The 23,257-nt window shown below is 42.1% G+C and overlaps 1 protein-coding gene across 2 annotated transcripts in view; it reads left to right on the top strand.

Moving 5' to 3' along the window:
- Nucleotides 1-324: 324 nt before the first annotated feature.
- The window catches only part of prkaa2 (protein kinase, AMP-activated, alpha 2 catalytic subunit), a 36,293-nt gene continuing 13,360 nt past the window's right edge, over nt 325-23,257 (top strand). Inside the window, exons 1-7 of one of the 2 annotated variants that reach the window (XM_067990307.1) lie at nt 325-435; nt 1,711-1,852; nt 15,735-15,828; nt 16,438-16,582; nt 19,591-19,678; nt 20,549-20,773; nt 21,621-22,125. In XM_067990307.1, coding sequence (XP_067846408.1) covers nt 342-435; nt 1,711-1,852; nt 15,735-15,828; nt 16,438-16,582; nt 19,591-19,678; nt 20,549-20,773; nt 21,621-22,125 — 1,293 coding nt within the window. In that variant the 5' untranslated portion in view covers nt 325-341. Of the gene's footprint in view, nt 441-1,710; nt 1,853-15,734; nt 15,829-16,437; nt 16,583-19,590; nt 19,679-20,548; nt 20,774-21,620; nt 22,126-23,257 lie in introns of both variants that reach the window. The other variant, XM_067990308.1, reaches the window with a different exon arrangement.

Here is a 23,257-nt window from a genome sequence, read left to right as displayed (position 1 = left end):
GCATCTCCACATCACAGTAAATTGGGGCAGTGAATCAGCTCCTGCAGTTGCAGCTCGCACTGACCCCCGTCCCCCTCCCTCACTCACTCACTCTCCCAATCGATTTGTTTCACTCAAAAAAGTAAACACACCTCGCAATATTTAAAGGGCGGTTTTAACCATACATTTCCCTCCTAATGTCCTCCGATGATGGTACGGAGGCTCCATCTGTTGACCGTTGCCTCATTGACTGTCTCAAAGATGGCGCCGGTTGTTTTGTTCCCTTCCTCCAAATGCCCTCGGGCGCTACTTGCCATGCGCAGTGACCGCGGTGCACGGTGGGTAGAGGGAATCCCGTAGCCATGGCGGAGAAGCAGAAGCATGACGGGCGGGTGAAGATCGGCCATTACATCCTGGGCGACACTTTGGGGGTCGGCACCTTCGGCAAAGTGAAGAGTTAAGTGTGTGTCCTCCAATCGCAGACGGTTACCCGCATTTAAAAACGCGTCACGGTTTGAGTGTTAATTTGCAGGCGATGTTCTCAGTCTGTTTACATGTAAATACTGAGAGGATCCCCGATAAACGCCTGCGACCGGCTGCTGTGCCTCACTAATTGTTGTTGGGCTGGACACTGGTTCTCTCTGGTTGGACATTTCGTTTTATTTCTGGTGTGCATTTTCTCTCTAAGGTTGGGCCATCGAACCCCGCCCTATTGAACGAACAACCGTTAGATTTACTAGGCTCACCACGGACTTCAGGAAAAGTGGCAACAGCTGATGTTGTGAAGTGCCCGACCCTTCGGGCGTGCCCGCGCTCAGCGCCCGCTCCCGGCCCGCGCGTCCCCGCGCTCAGCTCTCAGCGCCCGCTCCCGGCCCGCGCTCAGCGCCCGCTCCCGGCCCGCGCTCAGCGCCCGCTCCCGGCCCGCGCTCAGCGCCCGCTCCCGGCCCGCGCTCAGCGCCCGCTCCCGGCCCGCGCTCAGCGCCCGCTCCCGGCCCGCGCGTCCCCGCGCTCAGCGCCCGCTCCCGGCCCACCCTCCTTTCCCGGGGTCTAAGCGTCCTATTCCCATGCCCGCCCGCCCCTCGCCACTTTCCTGCTTCGTCCCTCCCATCCCTGGGTTCCCACAAACGTTTTTAAAGTGGTTTTAATATTTTAGGTTAGGTTCGACCTGGTGAGAGTGTCACAACATTCATTATGTCATGCTCATGTGTGCGGCATCAAGACGAGCCTCCCTTTTAAGAGAACATAAGAGCAAAGTGTAATCTGTGACTTTCAAAAGCACTTATTACTTTGATTTTAGTAATTGATAAAGTATGAATATTTTAGCAGCTATTGCCTGTTTTAAACTTCTTAATCAGAAGCTTTTTGTATTGTGGTATGAAATCTTGGACCCCTCTATCTGGACTAGAAAGAAGACCATTTTCTTCAAGCTTGCATGAATGGCTGATGCAGATGTAGAATATTAATTTGTTTATGGTGAAATGTCCTGCTCACGTGAGTGATGTCAGCTTTAGAAAATGGAGCACTTGCCATTTCAGAGAGCCGAAACCAGAATCAAGCAATACTAGGCCAGTTACAGGAAAGCCAACTGCAGTTCAAAGCTCCCTAAACTTTACTTCCTAGCTTCTACTTCAGAAGGGCTACTTCTCATTTCTATTTCCCACATCAGCCATCCTACTTTGGATAGACATGGAGTAATTCTGAAGTTAAATCCTGATATCTTTCTTTCTTTAGTTGGAGAGCATCAGCTAACAGGACACAAAGTTGCAGTTAAAATCCTGAACAGGCAGAAGATCCGCAATTTGGATGTGGTTGGAAAAATCAAACGAGAAATTCAAAACTTGAAACTCTTCCGCCATCCTCACATTATCAAACTGTGAGTGACGTTAATTTGTGTTGTGTGCTGCTAATAAATTAGGTTGGACCCCTTCTGGAATACTGCGTTCAGTTTTGGGTACTGCATCTCAGGAAGGATGTATTGTCCTTGGAGCGGGTATGGTGCAGATTCACCAGAATGGTACCAGGGCATAAAGGGTTAAATTATGAGGGCAGGCTGCATAAACTAGGCATCTATTCCCTGGAGTTTAGAAGGTTGAGGGGTGATCTAATTGAGGTGTTTAAAATGATAAAGGAATTTGATAGGATAGATACAGAGAAACTATTTCCTTTGGTTGGGGGAATTAGAACAAGGGAGAACAATCTTAAAATTAGAGCTGGGCCAATTAGGACTGAAATCATGAAGCACTTTTTTACAAAAAGGATAGTTGAAATTTGGAACTCTCCCTTAAAAGGCTCTGGATGCTGGGTCAATAGAAATTTTCAAACTGAGATTGATAGATGGGGATATCAAGGGATATAGATCAAAGGCTGGTAAATGGAACTGAGGTACAAATCAGCCAGTCTGATTGAATGGCGAAAGGGGTTTGAGGGCCTTCTCGTGTTCCTAGACCCTCCCCAAATAAATATCTATTGTTTAAACACTGCTAATTACTTTGCATATTGGGCCTTTTGGAACAGTGCATTCCATATTCTCACAATTCTTTGTGTGAAGTTTTTCTTGGATTTGATTTTAACTGGCTAGCTTGAATTCTAATATGTCACCTTTTCATGAATTAACTTTTAGAAGGAAGTTGCTCCCTATCTTCCCAGTCAATTCTCCATTATTTTAATTGTGATTTCAATCAGATCACCCTTTAAACTCCTTCTGTCCAGAGAAGATATTTACAATTTATCCAGTTTTTCATTACAATGCAAACCCTTCAGTCCATTGTTCATCCTGGTGAACTATCGCTGGACTTCCTTCAAGGCCAGTATATCCTCCTTAAGTGGAGTGCCCGAAACTGAACCTGATATTTCCAAAGAAGTCTGACCAATGCTATGTATAACTATAATGTTATCTACTTGCTTTTATATTCTGAACTTTTTATGATAAAGCCCAGTGTCCCATTAGCCTTTTTTATTGCTTTTTTAAATCTGTGAGCTAGCTTTTAATGACTTGGTATCTGTATTTCTAAATTCTCTTGTTTATGTACCTTGCCCAGTGCTTCCTCATTTAGATTATATTCCCATCTGCCACTCAAGTCCAAGATGTGCTACCACTGCAATGTTAAATGCTTGATTTATCTGTGTATTTTTCTGCTCCCATCACCTTTCACTATAATTACTATTGTAGTATCATCTATAAAATTGGATACAACTCCTATTCCCAAATTTAGTTAAGAGGGAGGGAAAATGAATTGAAAAACTGGGATCTCAGCAACGATCCCTGGAGGATACCACTTGTAACTGCATACCAATCCAAGAATGTCCCTTTTATCCCAACTCTCAACCAGTTACCTGTCCATAACATATGGCTGTCTCCAATTACATGAATCTCAATTTTAGCTAGGAATCATACTAAATGCCTTCTAAAAATCCTTGAATATGATCCATTAATCGTCCTCTGCCTACCATCTCAGCAACTCGGTCAAAGAACACTAATTGGTTAGTTGGACATGATTTACTTTTCAGTAACCATGTTGACTCTCCCTAATGAGCTTATACCTTTCCAAGTGCTCACTTGTTAACGGATTGTAGCAGTTTTCCCACTACTGATGTTAAGTATGCTGGTCTGTAGTTGCTTGGTTTGCCACTTCCTTTTTTGAATACTAGGGTAATGTTTGCTAACTTCTATCTCCTTGGTACTATTCCTGAATCCTGCGAGCTTTCGAGATTATAACCAGTGAGTCCTTAATTTCATACTTTTTTAATACTTTTAGCTCAGAATGGCCTGGGCCTTGATATTTATCTGGTTTCAATCACATTACTTTATTCTTTGCACTTTTTCTGTTGATACTTTAGTCTTTGTAGTTTTCTCCCCTTCACTATGTAGTCTTTCCTATAACTCATGAATTGTATCCTTTTCCACCGTGTAGACCGAAGCAAATGTTAATTTAACAATTCTACCATGTCCTTATCGTCTTACTGCAAAATGCAAATCACCTCCTCCTATCTTTTTTTCTTGATGTACCTTTGCTAGAAGTAAAGGGAATTAGGGGTTACGGGGAGCGGGCAGGAAATTGGACATGAATTTAGATTTGAGATTAGGATCAGATCAGCCATGATCTTATTAAATGGCGGAGCAGGCTCGAGGGGCCGATTGGCCTACTCCTGCTCCTATTTCTTATGTTCTTATTACCCTTGACACTATTTGAAAGTATTTTTTATATTCTCCTTTTAGAACCATGGAATTTTACACCACAAAAGGAGGCTATTCATCCCATTGTGTCTGTGCTGGTTCTATGATTGAGCAATCCAAAACTGCTGTGCTTTCTCCCTATCACCTCATATCTCCTTGTGCTTCAAATATTTATCCAATTTTTCTTTAAAAGCTGCAATGGTGTCTGCCTCAACCACTCTGTGACAAAGCATTCCATGTTCTAACAATCTCCTTTTGTAAAGAACTTTCTCCTCCCTGAGTGACTATTTTAAATTGACCTTTTGTTATTAACTCTCCAACCAGAGGAAATAATCTTTCTCTGTCCACTCTATCAAAATATTTCATAATTTTAAAAATCTTTATTAAATATCCTCTGTCTTCTCTGCTTAAGTGGAAATAGTCCAACTAGTCATTTTGCTTTCATTTATTATTTTCTTGGTGTCCTTTGTTGCTTTCAATAATCCTCCCAGTCCTTATTGTCGCTGTTAATTAATCTTTTCCCTTTACAGATGCTGATATGCTATGTATTTCTAGCATTTTTGTTCCTTTGTCCTTGCATAAGCCTTCACATTTTGTTTGATACTGGCCCTAATCATTCTTATAGACCATGCTCACTATACTCAAAATGCTCTCTTGCTACCAGATTTGTTAAAGAAGCTATGCTAAACAAGTTGTATTTGGGTCCCATTTTATGTTCAGGACTCCATTTTGTGGTTAAGACATTCTTAGTCGAATCTGTTGAAATAGGTAATATCTGTAAAATGTGAACAAGTCAGCCCAAATCTCTAAAGCTGGTACTGACTGTCATCATATAAGATAGCTGTGTGTAGATCTGATGATCTAATAGATACATCTGTTTGACGACTATATGTTTACCTTTTCTGTACATGTAAGGACAGCTTTTGTTAGGAGGCCCACTCTCTGGAATGCTGAGCTGATGTAAGTTAGTGTAAACCAAGACTGAAGGTCATGGAGGAGGTATGACATAATGGCCCATTAACTGTAGGATAAAAAGTAAGACCAGACTAAGGAAAATTAAAGAAGACACGGGGGCTAATCACCCTGCTCATTAACTGTAACGTGAGGTCTCCCGCAGCCTTCGCATCGCCGGGTGTATTGTCTGAGTATAAATTTCCTCTAATAAATCTATACACGAAGACTCTGTGTGTCTAGAATTCTCATTCCTGGCACAGAGACAACAGCTCCAAGCTTGTGTGTCTATCAATGTTAATCAACAAGATTGCTAGCTATTTTTGGTTCATTACTCCGATTCAAATCAAGTATTACCTACTTCCATATCAGTTTGAAAATATGCTGCTTTAGAATGAATTCAATAAATATATACCTTTTCCTACTTGTGCTGCCAATTTTCTCCTAATCTGTATATGTAGGTTAAATCTTCCATTATTGCCACACTTTTCTTCTACAGGCCTCGCTAAACTGCATATGCATATGTTTGTCAAGTCTTCATAATCAGTAGGTCTGCAAAGTCCAATGAATGTTTTTCATTCTATCCCATTTCATAGATCAACCAACCCATAGTGATTCTATCTGCTGATTACACTCATTTTATGAACCCTTTCTAACACTATGATAGTGTTTATTATTACTGCCACCCCTCCCCCTCTTCCTATTTTTTTCTAAAAATCCTATATCGTGGTTTATATAGCTCCCGATCTTGCCCAGGCTGCAGCCAGGTCTCCGTAATTGCTGCTTTATTGCATCCCATCAAGATCTACATGACACCACAATTTATTTGTTGATTAGTAAGATTGATCAAATAAGTAGCACTGCTGAAAATTGGGATTTTAGTCTATTTAGTTTTCTTCCATTCATTTTTCACAAGAGGCTAACTTCATGTGCATGTCTGTCTACTAATGGCATTGACCTGAGATCTTTGCCTTGGTCTTCTGGCTCTGTGATTTGGAAGAACCCAAGAATCACAATGAAGTGGTTTAAGTACACAAACCATGCCTTCCAATGCAAGAAGCTGAATTTCTTTCTAAAAGACAGCACTAGGTCTAGCAAAAATAAAAACAAAAGTGCTGGAGATACAAGACAGGCCCTTCAGCATCGGGCAGAGAAAAAATGGATTAACATGTTGGATGTGAAATCTTTTGTCCTTTTCACAGATGCTGTTATGTATTTCCAGGATTTTCTATTTTACCTAATATTGCTTATAAGTCAACCCAAATATAAGATGATCCATCTACTTTCCAGCCAAAAATAGCATTGGATGATGTTCAGCAGAAGATCGGCATAGAATGGAGTGGGGAATTGAGACTGAATACTGTACTTGCTGGATCATACTTAGCATTGTGGTCAGTCTGCTGCTCCACTTTATTTCCATGTATAATATGGCCCCTCCTTCCTTGAACTGCCAAACAGTGGAATAATGTTCTTTCCTTATAGGGGAGTATATATGTAATTAAGATTTTGAGATTAATGGGGTGGGAAGCAATGCACATATTTAAAAATTACAATGTGCTTCCTAGGTGCAGTTAGTGTTTGTTTAGCTAGGTAAAGTGACATTTAACCTGCATTATTTCAAAAGTAAATTCAAAGATATTTAAGTATACTTAGCAAATTTTTGAGATAATTTGGAGTGGGCTCAGCTGTGATTGGGAATGGGCTCAACCCTAATCTGCCCACTGTTTTCCTTCGCAACTCATGCATCTGAATCCCGGTTCCTATTCTGCCCAGCCTGCTCTGTGTCTCTGCTCTGTTGCCCAGCACACTAAAGCATTCTGAGTTAATCGATTCTGTTCACCTACCTCAAACAACTTAGCAATTCCTGTAAGCTGTCAGCATTCATTGTTCAAATAGAAACATTTACAAATTCAACAGAAATAATCAAAATTATTTTTAACCATTCCAATCTTAAGGCTTGAGATTTACTCTTAAAGTGATGAATGTAAAATGTTGAGAACTAAAATAATACACAAAACTTTTCTTAACTTGTAGGCTAGAGAGAAACAATAAGTTTACATCCAGATAAAGTGTATCATGATTGGCCGTAGTTGTAATATCTTGGTGAAGTCTACATGAGCTTGTTAATAATGACAAATGAAGCAGCAGTTCCGAACAAATATTAAGACTACTTTATTCCCCTAAACCCTGTAACCAAGTGTAGAAAAGGCAAAATAAATAAAAATGCATCAACAAAAATATTAAAAGGGAAATTAGATGAGAAATGCCTTAGAAAGCTTGAAGGGTGACTATTGGGCTGAGTACAAGATTCTACAGAAGCAAGTCAAAAAATAGATTAGGGTACTAAGAGAAAATTGGAAAGGAACATAGCAGAAGATTCAAAATATAACTCATTCTTTCTACACCATAAACAGGATAGTCAAGGAGGGCCAAAGTGGAGCTAGACACGAGTATAAACAAGTGATAGTCGACATGCTGTATTACTACTACCTGGATGTTTTTTCCTAGAGGGATACAAACAATATATCAAGTAACATCAAACAAAACAGTCTTGTGTGCTGCAGAACTTTGAAACAGAGATTTTAGATAAGTTGAATGCGCTGGAAACCAATAAATCCCTTGAGACTATGAGCTAAGTTCCAGGATACTTAGACTTTGGAACAAACTCGTGAATCACTAACAGCCATTTCGAGGCAGTCAGTTAACACTGGGGAGGTTCCAAGAGACCGAAAACAGGTAAATACATTTTCCATATTCAAGAAGTGTGACAGAACCATACCTGGCAAGTACAGAACCATTAGTTTGACCTCACATATTGGAAAACTAAAGAAAGAGTACCTGTTTGAACATAACCTGATAAATGACACAATACAGCTTTGGAAGGGGCACATCTCGGCTTCAGGTCTTTAATAAGGTACATATGAGAGACTCCTTTACAAACTAAGGTCATTTGGTGTATTAGCTAAAAGAAAGCAAAGGATGATCATAAGGGGAGCTAGGTTGCAAGAGGGAGAGGTATTAAATGGAGTGCCCATGAATCTGTAGAGCAACCTGCCCTGCTGCCTGGTTTAGCCATTCATTACCAGATCTGACTGGACTATATAAAGTGCTATTGGGCCTCGCTCTCCTCTGCCAAAACTGCCCACTAATTCAGGATCATCCTGGAGAGTGAAGATAACTGCCAGCATCTTTTCTCCACTACCAACCGTTTCATAGAATCATAGAAGTTACAACATGGAAACAGGCCCTTTGGCCCAACATGTCCATGTCGCCCAGTTTATACCACTAAGCTAGTCCCAATTTCCTGCACTTGGCCCATATCCCTCTATACCCATCTTACCCATGTAACTGTCCAAATGCTTTTTAAAAGACAAAATTGTACCCGCCTCTACTACTGCCTCTGGCAGCTCGTTCCAGACACTCACCACCCTTTGAGTGAAAAAATTGCCCCTCTGGACCCTTTTGTATCTCTCCCCTCTCACCTTAAATCTATGTCCCCTCGTTATAGACTCCCCTACCTTTGGGAAAAGATTTTGACTATCTACCTTATCTATGCCCCTCATTATTTTATAGACTTCTATACGATCACCCCTTAACCTCCTACTCTCCAGGGAAAAAAGTCCCAGTCTGTCTAACCTCTCCCTATAAGTCAAACCATCAAGTCCCGGTAGCATCCTAGTAAATCTTTTCTGCACTCTTTCTAGTTTAATAACATCCTTTCTATAATAGGGTGACCAGAACTGTACACAGTACTGCAAGTGTGGCCTCACCAATGCCCTATACAACTTCAACAAGACATCCCAACTCCTGCATTCAATGTTCTGACCAATGAAACCAAGCATGCCGAATGCCTTCTTCACCACCCTATCCACCTGTGACTCCACTTTCAAGGAGCTATGAACCTGTACTCCTAGATCTCTTTGTTCTATAACTCTCCCCAACTCCCTACCATTAACGGAGTAGGTCCTGGCCCGATTCGATCTACCAAAATGCACCACCTCACATTTATCTAAATTAAACTCCATCTGCCATTCATCGGCCCACTGGCCCAATTTATCAAGATCCCGTTGCAATCCTAGATAACCTTCTTCACTGTCCACAATGCCACCAATCTTGGTGTCATCTGCAAACTTACTAACCATGCCTCCTAAATTCTCATCCAAATCATTAATATAAATAACAAATAACAGCGGACCCAGCACTGATCCCTGAGGCGCACCGCTGGACACAGGCATCCAGTTTGAAAAACAACCCTCTACAACCACCCTCTGTCTTCTGTCGTCAAGCCAATTTTGTATCCAATTGGCTACCTCACCTTGGATCCCATGAGATTTAACCTTATGCAACAACCTACCATGCGGTACCTTGTCAAAGGCTTTGCTGAAGTCCATGTAGACCACGTCCACTGCACAGCCCTCATCTATCTTCTTGGTTACCCCTTCAAAAAACTCAATCAAATTCGTGAGACATGATTTTCCTCTCACAAAACCATGCTGACTGTTCCTAATTAGTCCCTGCCTCTCCAAATGCCTGTAGATCCTGTCCCTCAGAATACCCTCTAACAACTTACCCACTACAGATGTCAGGCTCACCGGTCTGTAGTTCCCAGGCTTTTCCCTGCCGCCCTTCTTAAACAAAGGCACAACATTTGCTACCCTCCAATTTTCAGGCACCTCACCTGTAGCGGTGGATGATTCAAATATCTCTGCTAGGGGACCCGCAATTTCCTCCCTAACCTCCCATAAAGTCCTGGGATACATTTCATCAGGTCCCGGAGATTTATCTACCTTGATGCGCGTTAAGACTTCTAGCACCTCCCTCTCTGTAATATGTACACTCCTCAAGACATCACTATTTATTTCCCCAAGTTCCCTAACATCCATACCTTTCTCAACCGTAAATACCGATGTGAAATATTCATTCAGGATCTCACCCATCTCTTGTGTTTCCGCACATAGATGACCTTGTTGATCCTTAAGAGGCCCTACTCTCTCCCTAGTTACTCTTTTGCCCTTTATGTATTTGTAGAAGCTCTTTGGATTCTCCTTTGCCTTATCTGCCAAAGCAATCTCATGTCCCATTTTTGCCCTCCTGATTTCTCTCTTAACTCTACTCCGGCAATCTCTATACTCTTCAAGGGATCCACTTGATCCCAGCTGCCTATGCATGTCATATGCCTCCTTCTTCTTTTTGACTAGGGCCTCAATCTCCCGAGTCATCCAAGGTTCCCTACTTCTACCAGCCTTGCCCTTCACTTTATAAGGAATGTGCTTACCCTGAACCCTGGTTAACACACTTTTGAAAGCCTCCCACTTACCAGACGTCCCTTTGCCTGCCAACAGACTCTCCCAATCAACTTCTAAAAGTTCCAGTCTAATACCATCAGAATTGGCCTTTCCCCAATTTAGAATTTTAACTTTTGGGCCAGACCTATCCTTCTCCATAGCTATCTTAAAACTAATGGAATTATGATCACTGGTCCCAAAGTGATCCCTCACTAACACTTCTGTCACCTGCCCTTCCTTATTTCCCAAGAGGAGGTCAAGTTTTGCCCCCTCTCTAGTCGGGCCATCCACATACTGAATGAGAAATTCCTCCTGAATACACTCAACAAATTTCTCTCCATCCAAGCCCCTAATGCTATGGCTGTCCCAGTCAATGTTGGGAAAGTTAAAGTCCCCTACTATTACCACCCTATTTTTCTTGCAGCTGTCTGTAATCTCCTTACATATTTGCTCCTCAATTTCCCGTTGACTATTTGGGGGTCTGTAGTACAATCCTATCAAAGTGATCTCTCCCTTCTTATTTTTCAGTTCTACCCATATCGACTCAGTGGGCGAACCCTCGGATATATCCCCTCTCACTACTGCCGTGATGTTCTCCCTAATCAAGAACGCAACTCCCCCTCCTCTCTTACCTCCTGCTCTATCTTTCCTATAGCATCTGTACCCTGGAACATTGAGCTGCCAGTCCTGCCCCTCCCTTAGCCATGTTTCAGTAATAGCTATAACATCCCAGTCCCATGTACCCATCCATGCCCTGAGTTCATCTGCCTTGCCCATCAGACTTCTTGCATTGAAATAAATGCAGTTTAATCTAGACTTCCCTTGGTCTTTGCCCTGCTTTCTCAGACCATCTGTCCGGTCATGTTCTGTACACTCTCCCTTACTGCCTTTTGTTTCTGTCACCACTTTATTTCCCACTGGCTTCCTGCATCGGTTCCCATCCCCCTGCCATATTAGTTTAAACCCTCCCCAACAGCACCAGCAAACACTCCCCCTAGGACATTGGTTCCAGTCCCGCCCAGATGCAGACCGTCCAATTTGTACTGGTCCCACCTCCCCCAGAACCGGTTCCAATGTCCCAGGAATTTGAATCCCTCCCTCTTGCACCATCTCTCAAGCCACGTATTCATCTTAGCTATCCTGTCATTCCTACTCTGACTAACCCGTGGCACTGGTAGCAATCCTGAGATTACTACCCTTGAGGTCCTACTCTTTAGTTTAACTCCTAACTCCCTAAATTCAGCTTGTAGGACCTCATCCTGTTTTTTACCTATATCGTTGGTGCCTATATGCACCACGACAACTGGCTGTTCACCCTCCCCCTCCAGAATGTCCTGCAGCCGCTCCGAGACATCCTTGACCCTTGCACCAGGGAGGCAACATACCATCCTGGAGTCTCGGTTGCGTCCGCAGAAACGCCTGTCTATTCCCCTTACAATCGAGTCCCCTATCACTATAGCTCTGCCACTCTTTTTCCTGCCCTCCTGTGCAGCAGAGCCAGCCACGGTGCCATGAACCTGGCCACTGCCAACTTCCCCTGGTGAGCCATCTCCCCCAACAGTATCCAAAACGGTATACCTGTTTTGGAGGGAGATGACCGCAGGGGACCCCTGCACTGCCTTCCTACTCTTCCTCTGTCTGTTGGTCACCCATTCACTATCTCCCTCAGTAATTTTTATCTGCGGTGTGACCAACTCACTGAACGTGCTATCCACGACTTTCTCAGCATCGCGGATGCTCCAAAGTGAGTCCATCTGCAGCTCCAGAGCCGTCAAGCGGTCAAACAGTAGCTGCAGCTGGACACACTTCCCGCAGGTGAAGGAATCAGGGATACAGGAAGGATCCCTGAATTCCCACATCCCACAAGAGGAACATGACACGGCTGTGGGATCTCCTGCCATGACTTAACCCTTAAGTTAGCTTAACAACAACTACAATGTCAAGAGAAAAAAAAAGGAAAGAAAAACTACTTACCACTCCCTTTAAGGAGTTTACTCCTTTAAATTGTTCTTAATTTAGAGAATGTTAACTACACTAGGGACCTTGATTCACTAAAAAATAAACGCTACTTCCTATAAGACCTGCAGACCTTCCCTTTCTTTTTACTTTAGTTACTGTGGATAAGTAGAAATACTCACCTGAACCTACTCACCAATCAGGTGCCTCCCCTGTGTCGCGTCCCGATCTGATTCCTGACGTCACTTCGAACTCGGTCGCAGCTCCGCACGGCTCGGCTCCTCTCAGCTGTTCTCAGCGCTCTGAAATCCCGCCTTTTATCGGACGCTCCCTCCGCTCGGCTCGGCTCCTCTCAGCTGTTCTCAGCGCTCTGAAATCCCGCCTTTTATCGGACGCTCCCTCCGCTCGGCTCGGCTCCACTCAGCTGTTCTCAGCGCTCTGAAATCCCGCCTTTTATCGGATGCTCCCTCCGCTCGGCTCCTCTCAGCTGTTCTCAGCGCTCTGAAATCCCGCCTTTTATCGGACGCTCCCTCCGCTCGGCTCGGCTCCACTCAGCTGTTCTCAGCGCTCTGAAATCCCGCCTTTTATCGGATGCTCCCTCCGCTCGGCTCGGCTCCTCTCAGCTCCTTTCCTTAAACCCCTTTCCTGGACCCTTCCACCCTCACCTCCAACAAGTGCGAAGAGCTCAGTGACTACTTTGTAACTAAGATTGAGACTATCTGTTCAGCTGCCTCTGCTGCTTTCCCCTCTTCCACTTGCCTACCAAACTAAAAAATCCCCTAGACACCTCCTGCCCTAGCCCTGAACCAGTGTCTTTCTCTAGTTTCTCTACCATCTCCCCTCTTGTCCTTGCAGAGCTCATCTTGTTCATGAAACCCACCTCCTGCTCCCTTGACCCAATTCTCACTGAACAGCTGACCATTGAACTTCCCTACCTGGCCCCTCCCCAAAACAACCCACCCTCAACCCTCTGTCCTTACAAACTATCGCCCCATCTCCAACTTTTTTCTCATTCTTGTTGCCTCTCAAATCTGCTTACCTTTATTACGTACCCATGTTTGAATCACTTCAATCAGGTTTCTGCTCTGTCACAGCACTGAAATGGCCCTGGTCAAAGTCACAAATTACATCTGTGACTGTGGTGCATCTTCCCTCTTCATCCTTCTCTGCAGTCTTTGACATGGTTGACCACACCATCCCCCACTGCCTCTTGTCAAGACTGCTTGTCCAGCATTCGGTTGTGGATGGGCTGCAGTTTACTCCAGTTAAACATTGAGAAAACTGAAGCTGTCATCTCTGGCCCCGCCACGAACTCCATACCCTTGCCATCGATTCCATCCCCTTTCCAGCCACTATCTCAGGTTGAACCAGTCTATTCTCAACTTTAGTTTTCTATTCGATCCCGAGCTGAGCTTCTGACCCCATATCATCATCTTCACAAAGATTGCCTAGTTCCACCTCTGTAACATTGCCGGCCTCTGCTCCTGCCTCAGCCTATCTGCTGCTGAAACCCTCTAAGCAAAGATAGTTTATCAAATTACAGTGTTGGAACTTGTATGAAAAAATGTCAAATTGTCACATCTAAAAGGTATTCCTGCATGTACATTCTGAACCCTAGCAGTGAACAATTATTTGGAGGTGTTAATTGGATTTTGGTGAACTGCTCACTGTCTTGGATTCCTGTATAATGTATCGACTTATGTTGGGATGCCACACTATTGAGAATTAATTGCAGATGTAAGGTCCCTCAGGTTGAATGCATCAATCTTTAACCTGAAGTACGGATTGCAACTAGAAAAATGAATTTGACAACTGTTTAAAGCTCAGCTAGTAAATGTACTGCCTGATGGCCTGTCATGCAGACCAGTACGCTCTCTAGTTTGATCCATGTTCTTTGCTGAGTTGGCTAAATTCAGCCAGAATGGTGTAGGGCGTTTTATAATTGGCCTTGGTGCCTCTTGGCCAGAAAAAATTGACCAGCATTCTTACACCTGTTTGCTCTTCAGTGACTGCTACTGGGTGGGTGGGTGCACATGTGTGGGTGTGTTCGTGTACGTGTGTACACTCTGTCACCATTCATTGTCCAGGCTCACATATTGGCAAAGATACTAGAAAGCAGCCAGTGCCCTTGTAAACATAACCCAGTGTAAGTCTGTCTTCAGCCGATTAGTAAAAAAGTGTGGGTGAAGGATTAATGGCTTCAGATTTAAAGAAAAAAATATTTCAGTGCTACAAGTGGCATTTATTTCAAACCCATTGCAAAAAAAATGGTTCATTTCTGTTAAAGCAAACATTTTTTTAAAAACTTGTTAGATTATGGATATCAACAGAAAATCCAGTAAAGATCAGTTCTGTACCCTAGCCTGTGCAGGATATAATCTTGCGAACAACCTATTTTTCACTAGGCATGCTTTGTGGTGCTTATCCTAAATGGTTAAAGGGGGGGAAAAAAATGGAAATGCTTCCTTCTTGCTTCACTCCAGGTGCTCTCTGAATCTAATTTTCTTACTTAAGCAACAATGCAGACCTACATCATGCTAAAGGTGTCTACAGTAGCGTTTCTTTGGCCTGGCATGTTTAACTTAAATAAAACGTCATTATTAAGGATTCTAATGACATACTGTAGGACTATCCCTAGTTATGAGGTTTTATTGCCACGTATCAGGGCACCCTCACTATTGAGGGTTATAACAGCACTAATTCATAGAATCATAGTACCTGACACCACAGAAGGAGGCCATTCAGCCCATTGTGCATGTGTCAGCTTTTTGAAAGAGCTATCCAATTAGTCCCAATCCCCTGCTCTTTCCCCATAGCCCTGCAAATGTTTCCATTTCAAGTATATTACATAGTATTTACAGCACAGAAACAGGCCATTTGGCCCAACAGGTCTATGCTAGTGTTTATGCTCCACACGAGCCTCCTCCCACCTTACTTCATCTCACTTGTCAACATATCCTCCTATTCCTCACTCCCTCATGTGTTTATCTAGCTTCCCCTTAAATGCTGATCGCCTCAGCCACTCCATGTGATAGCAAGTATATATCCAATTCCCTTGGAAAGTTACTATTTAATCTGCTTCCACCACCCCTTTCAGACAGTTCGTTCCAGATCATAACCTCTTGCTGCGTTTTTAAAAAAAAAACCATTCTCCTCATTTCCCCTCTGGTTCTTTTGCCAATTATGTTAAATCTGTGTCCTCTGATTATAGACTCACCTGCCAGTGGAAACAGAGTAAATAAGGAGAAACTATCAAAACCCCTCATAATTTTGAACACTTCTATTAAATTTCCTCTTAACCTTCTCTGCTCTAAAGAGATTAATCCCAGCTTCTCTCCACTGTGTTGTACTTTATCAGGTACCATAATTACTGTGTTGTACTTTACCAGGTACCAGGTGATCAGCACTCCAACTGACTTCTTCATGGTGATGGAATATGTGTCAGGTGGTGAGCTTTTCGACTACATCTGTAAACATGGAAGGGTAAGAGCTATACAGCGATTTGAACCAATGGGAAATTGATCTTTAAGTGCCTAAAGGAAAAGCTTTGATTTTTCTTGCTTTTTGTATTAACATTTTTTTGAATGCTTTTAAGAAACGAATATATTTTACTTTTAATTTACATTGTTTTCTTTTTTATATAAACCAATTGATGAATGTAGATGTATTGAACATTTCCACATCTTGTATTTAATTTCCATGGTGTAGTGTTTTAACTACTGTAACCTATGTCTCAGCTGGCTGGGCGATTGGAACAGTATGGGCTACAAACTTACTTGTGACTGCTGCCATTGATGCTCAGTTCTGTGATTATACAGCAAGAGGTACAGTTCTACAAGGACAGGCTGGTCCTACTGGTTTTTCTATCCCCCCCTCCCCCCACCCAAAACCCCATTTGAGAAAGGGACCAGCCGACCTGGCCAAGAACTGGCAAGTGAGAGTAGGCAAGCTTGGATGTTAGTCAAGCTTGCCTACTTCTGAGATAGTGTTCAGAGTGACTTTCTTGCATTGCGATTATTTTTTTACTGTTGCAGATTTAGGGCCTTCTACAGTAACAATGTAACAGGCCTCTGTATTCTGTTCTTTTTGTAGGTGGAGGAAACAGAAGCTTGCCGTCTTTTTCAACAGATTATTTCAGCTGTTGACTATTGTCACAGACACATGGTGGTTCATCGTGATTTGAAGCCAGAGAATGTTCTCCTTGATGCACAAATGAATGCCAAGATAGCTGACTTTGGTACGTGACTCCTGATGTATGTGAGGAATGTGTCAGACTGCCGCCAAGTGTTCCAGAGTTGAACTGTTACTATAAAAGTCTGCAGCACAGCCTGTCAGGAATACAATGCAGGACTCAATTTGTTTCATATAAGAGTTAAAATCAGTAATATTTTTCTTTTTAAAAATTGTCATTGATACTCGGTTTAAATAGAGCTCAATCAATTGCAGATATGTAAAACGTGTTCCAAAGTTAATGTTCTATAGAAGGAAGTGCAGAGGGCAGGGATTATTGGTAGATAATGTAAGTTACTGTTGCTGTTATACTCTTCATATTCTTCAGAAGAGCAACTACCACGTGACAATCTACATTGTGGTAACCACCACAGAATCCTGTCCAGTGGTACATGAAGGCCTGTCGTTTGGGAGCTGGAGCTTGTGAATGGAGGGTCATGAGTTCTGGAATTTGAAACTTGTGCAATGGCGAGAGGTTTTGTTCTGCCAGAGAATGGGTGGAGATCTCTGCCACTGCCACTCTTGAAACAGCTATTTAAAAGCTTTTACGAGTAGCAGGTTGGCTTGCCTTTGTTTCATTTTCGTTATTGCTGCCTCTCTGGAATTCAGTGGAGTTGTGTTTGGGATTGGGTAATTGTAATTTGTAGATTGGAGTACTCCATGGCACAGTAGGATGGTATACATTGGACAAATGAGTTGAAAACCTTTTTGACAATTTTTATTTGCTTAATTGATGAATATTAGCGTGTGTAGCTGTGCTGCGCTCCTTGGGTATCTTAGCACCCAGATAAATCCAGTTCAAATAGATGGGTGGAAGTTACTTTTGTAAAAGAATGACTTTACAGCTGGGGATAATCCATGATGAGAGGAAATTTTTTAAAAATTAGCTGATGGCAGCATCATAAGTTTGGAGAGGGAGAAAAGTAAGGTAATCACTACAAAAGAAAATATTTTCTGAAATTTAGTTTAGGCAGATAAACATTGAGAAAATGTTTCTGCTTTGAGTGCATAAGAAATAGGAGCAGGAGTAGGCCATCCGGCCCCTCGAGCCTGCTCCGCCATTCAACAAGATCATGGCTGATCTTCGACCTCAACACCATTTTCCTGCATTATCCCAATATCCCTTGATGCCTTTAATATCTAGAAATCTAAGGATCTTTGTTTTGAATGTACTCAATGACTGAGCCTCCACAGCCCTCTGGGATACAGAATCCCAAAGATTCACCACCCTCTGAATGAAGAAATTTCTCCTCATCTCAGTCCTAAAAGCTCTACCCCTTATTCTGAGACTGTGACCCCGGTTCTAGACTCCCCAGCCAGGGGAAACATCCTCCCTGCATCTACCCTGTCAAGCCCTGTAAGAATTCTGTATGTTTCAATGAGATCATCTCTCATTCTCCTAAATTCTAGAGAATACAGGCCTAGTCTACTCAATCTCTCCTCCTACGACAATTCCGCCATCCTAGGAATCAGTCTGGTGAACCTTCGTTGCACTCCCTCTATGGCAAGTATATCCTTTCTTGGGTAAGGAGACCAAAATTGTACACAATACTCCAGGTGCGGTCTCCCCAAGGCCCTATATAATTGCAGTAAGACATCTTTACTCCTGTACTCACATCCTCTTGTAATAAAGGTCAACATACCATTTGCCTTCCTAATTGCTTGCTGCACCTGCATGTTAGCTTTCAGTGACTCATGTACAAGGACACCCAGGTCCCTTTGAACATCAACATTTCCCAATCTCTCACCATTTAAAAAATACTCTCCATTTCTGTTTTTCCTACCAAAGTGGATAACTTCACATTTTTCCACATTATATTCCGTCTGCCATGTTCTTGCCCACTCACTTAGCCTGTCTATATCTCCTTGAAGCCTCTTTGCATCCTCCTCACAACTCACATTCCCACCTAGTTTTGTGTCATCAGCAAACTTGGAAATATTACATTTGGTCCCCTCATCCAAATCACTGATATAGATTGTGAATAGCTGGGGCCCAAGCACCGATCCCTGCGGTACCCCACGAGTCACGGTCTGCCAACCTGAAAAAGACCCGTTTATTCCTACTCTCTGTTTTGTCTGTTAACCAATCCTCAATCCGTGCCAGTACATTGCCCCCAATTCCATGTGCTCTAACTTTATTCGCCAACCTCCTGTGTGGGACCTTATCGAAAGCCTTCTGAAAATCCAAATACACCACATCCACTGATTTCCCCCTTATCCATTCCAGTAGTTACATTCTCAAAGAACTCCAATAGGTTTGTCAAACATGATTTCCCTTTCATAAATCCATGTTAACTCTGCCAAATCCTGTTATTACTTTCTAAGTGTCCTGTTACCACATCCTTTTATAATAGGTTCTTGCATTTTCCTGCTACTGCTGTCAGGCTAACAGGTCTGTAGTTCCCTGTTTTCTCTCTCCCTTCTTTAAATAGTGGGGTTACATTTGCTACCCTCCAATCTGCAGGAACCATTCCAGAATCTATAGAATTTTGGAAGGTGACAACCAATGCATCCATTATCTCTTTAGCCATCTCTTTGAAATCCCTGGGATGTAGATCATCAGGTCCTTGGGATTTATTGACTTTCAGTCCCATTAATTTCTCTAGTATTTTTTTTACTAATACTGATTTCTTTCAGTTCCTCATTCTCGCCAGATCTTTGGCTCTCTAGTATTTCTTGAGGGTGTGCAACTAAAAGAGAAAGAAAATGATTTTTAGGCATATTAACTACCTTTTTCAATTGAAGTGAACTTATTGGCAGATTTTATGTTTGAGATGTTAATTGTATTGAAAATAGAAAAAGCAAAGAAACAAAACTGGTAAATGGTGGAGGTGAATTTATGATTTTAAAAAAACACTACTTACATTTTCAGTTGCTATTGACTTTTTAAACAACATATGAAGGATTTATGGTTCCCACACAAATTTGAAGGAGTATGATTTGATAAAGGTATACTTAAACGACCTAATCGATGCATGTACACACACTTGCTAATGTAACCTCTTTTCACTGTAGGACTGTCTAACATGATGGCTGATGGGGAGTTTTTACGCACTAGCTGTGGCTCACCAAATTATGCTGCTCCAGAGGTTATCTCAGGCAGGTGAGATCTATCTTGTTCATGTTCCCAGTGTTTGATCTAAACATTTCCTTCAGGTTCAATGGTCCATTGTGATTTGGTTAATTTTGTTGTCCAAACAATTCCCAGTGATGTCGCTATTGCCTTCCAGCATATTTTTACACCTGCAGTATAAATGCTACTTGCCTAAAGATTATTTTCCCGCATGATCTTTTTAACATAGCTGTATGTCATTGTTCCATTCCTGAAACATCCTGGATGAATCTACTTTTTGGGATGGAGAAAATGCTGGAGAATTCAACATCTTGAGCCTTTATAATTTAGGAGAGCATCTGTAACTGAAGGAAAACAGACTAGTTTTATCAAAATAGCTGTTAATATTGTCTTCAACACCTCACAATACAGCTTATTTCAATAATAGTTTTTTTTGACAGCCAACATTTTCTCCCATTCATTTCTAGGGAATCTTCTTGTGTTACGTATAAAAATTAAGGTAATTTTCATTAATTAATTTATATAGTTGTGTAGTTCATGCCTCCCATTTTCACTTTTTGTAAATGCTAATCTGTTAATTGCTTGACATCTCATTTTCAGCATCTTCCAGAGTCTGGCTAATGCAATGCAATACTGTAAGCACTTCAACTGGAGTGAGCTGGTTATTGTACTTTTTTTTTCTCCTATTGTTTTCTTCTTTTTCCCATTCTTTGTTCTCTAAGCGGTCCTAAACTGATAAAAATTTAGTGAAAATATAAAACTGCATCTTTCCAAATAAAGTAGTTTTTATACTGCCACCTATTTTATATATACCCCGTCAGTGTATGGGCTTGGTAGTTGTACACAAGAAAATATTATAATAGATTGATACCACATTTATAATTTTCTTTTGTTTATCAGGTTGTACGCAGGCCCAGAGGTGGATATCTGGAGTTGTGGTGTGATTCTTTATGCCTTGCTGTGTGGGACGCTGCCTTTTGACGACGAGCATGTGCCAACACTGTTTAAGAAGATCCGTGGTGGTATATTTTATATCCCTGATTATCTGAATCGCTCAGTAGCTAATCTACTCATGCATATGCTGCAAGTTGACCCACTGAAGAGGGCAACCATTAAAGACATCAGGTATAATCTGTAATATATGTATTGGTTTACGGTATTTCTGCTCAGTCTTTCATTCCTTTTTGTGAGAATATGAATCGCTCTGTTTTTTGCCAGATCTCTCACCAGCTGCAGCAGAAAGGGCAAAATTGGTGGATAAATAATCTGTTCCCGCATCGCCACCTATGTTTCTCTTGAACCAAACAATAATGGGTGCTCAATGATAGTTTCATTATAACATATATTTTTTTAAAAATTGACCCCTCTCCCCCAGTGCAGAGACACTGAGGGCACAATTATGTATTTTTTTAAAATCCACTCCAGAGTCAGTCTGACATTATCGTCCAGTTTGAAAGGAAATGAATCACTGTGGGCACTTTTGAGATGAATGCATAAATGAATGGCACTTTTTAGCACCAACCTTCCATTGGGATTGATAACTTGGGTAAATATTTTTCCATTTTGAGGTGGGGGATGGTGGTGGGAAGATTGTTATTAGTGGGCAACCTCGTGCACTACTGCAACCCACTGAAGGGGAGGGGGGAGTAAGAGAAGAGGAGGCAGTAGAGATGAAGAAGAGGAGGGTGTAGAAGTGGGAGAAGGAGAGGAGAACTTTGACACAGCCAACACAGCATATGAGCCTACTATCCTTTACTTTCAATTCAAATGACAAATCCAACATTTCTCATCTTTGGACTAAAGTGTACCAACCCAACCTATAATCGCCCATTAGAAGATTGTGGGTTACAGAAGAAACTACCCTTTGGTAAAGTCAAGTTTGGAAGGATTGGTATAGTTTTGGGCTAGAATTTTGATCCTATTTTAATTTAGCACAGTGAACACTTAAATTGCGTTATCATTTTATCAACAGGGAGCACGAGTGGTTTAAACAGGATTTGCCAACTTATCTGTTCCCAGAGGATCCTGCGTATGATTCCAATGTCATAGAAGAAGATGCAGTTAAGGAAGTATGTGAGAAGTTTGAATCTACTGAGTCCGAAGTTATGAACAGTCTATACAGTGGTGATCCACAGGATCAGCTTGCTGTGGCATACCACCTAATTATTGACAATCGGAGAATTATGAATCAAGCCAGTGAGTTTTATCTGGCATCCAGCCCCCCCACTGGTTCGTTTATGGATGATAATGGGCTTCACATCCCACCTGGTGTCAAAGCGCATCCTGAGCGCATGCCCCCTCTGATGGCAGACAGCCCAAAAGCACGCTGTCCACTGGATGCACTCAACACCACTAAACCCAAACCAATGGCACTGAAAAAAGCAAAATGGCACCTGGGAATTCGTAGCCAAAGTAAACCATATGATATTATGGCCGAAGTCTACAGAGCCATGCGACAGCTGGATTATGAGTGGAAGGTAAGGAATGACAAAAAGAGCAGATTTTAAAAGTGATGGTCATTATTTTTTCACAGTATTTTTGTGCCATTTTTATTTTATCTGTTTCTAAGCCTCAGCCAACACCACTCTGACACCAGCTGTCTGGAGATGTGAGTGGCATGGGATTACTCATCTTCCTAATTTCCCACCCCCCTTATTGTAGAGAAGGTCCTGGTCTGCGCTGTACAATTTCAGTGGTAGAATGGCTGAGATTGGGGCTCACGGCACACAAGTTGGCACTTCACCATACTGACACAATGCTTTGGGGTTCCAATGTGATGTGTCACCTCACCTCATATTCACCCACACTTGTTTAGTAAAATATTGCAAATTGTCTCTTAGAACTTCTTGCAAAGAGTTAAATGGCAGTTTGTTCCAGTTACTGTCTTACTCTCTTTTTAGGTTTGTAGTGTGGATGTTCTTAAAATGAAGGGCATGGTTGATACTCAAAGCATCAGTTATGTTAGAATGCAGAGGTGTATAATAAACCGAAACATAACTTAAGTTTTTGTGCCTTTTCTGACCTTACCCTAGATTTTTTTTTGGCTCTCTCATAATAGGTCACTTTTATGCATGACACCAATGTCCTAAAACTTTTGAGTGCGTTTATTTGAGACCTCGTAAGCTTTCAGTAATGCATCTTTTAAAAAATTATTTTTTGGGATAAGGGTGTCGCTAGCAGCGGTGGCATTTATTGCCCACTCCTAATTGCCCTGAGATGGTGGTCATGGGCCGCCTTATTGAATGGTTGAGTGGCTTGCTGGGCCACATACCGAGAGGGCAGATAAGAGTCAGCCACATTGGTGCATGACTGGAGTCACATATAGGCCAGACCGGACAAGTTTCCTTCCCCCAAAAGACATTCGTGAACCAGTTGGGTTTTTACGACAATCCAACAGCTTCGTGGTCACTTTTACTGATAGCACCATTTTTTATTTCCAGTTTTTTTTTCATAAACTGAATTCAAATTCTCAAACTGCCATGATGGGATTTGAACTCGCATTCTTTGGATTATTAGTCCAGTAACATAACCATACCCAATTACCCATCTGGGTAAATGAACTGCCAGACCTTTTGGTAATTGCCATTAAATACTACATTATTTTATGCC

The sequence above is a fragment of the Heptranchias perlo genome, chromosome 9 (genome assembly GCF_035084215.1).
Source record: "Heptranchias perlo isolate sHepPer1 chromosome 9, sHepPer1.hap1, whole genome shotgun sequence".
In the NCBI taxonomy this organism is placed as follows: Eukaryota; Metazoa; Chordata; class Chondrichthyes; order Hexanchiformes; family Hexanchidae; genus Heptranchias; species Heptranchias perlo.
The sequence above is the reverse complement of the archived record's forward strand: the minus strand, read 5'-3'. Positions and strand labels throughout refer to the sequence as shown.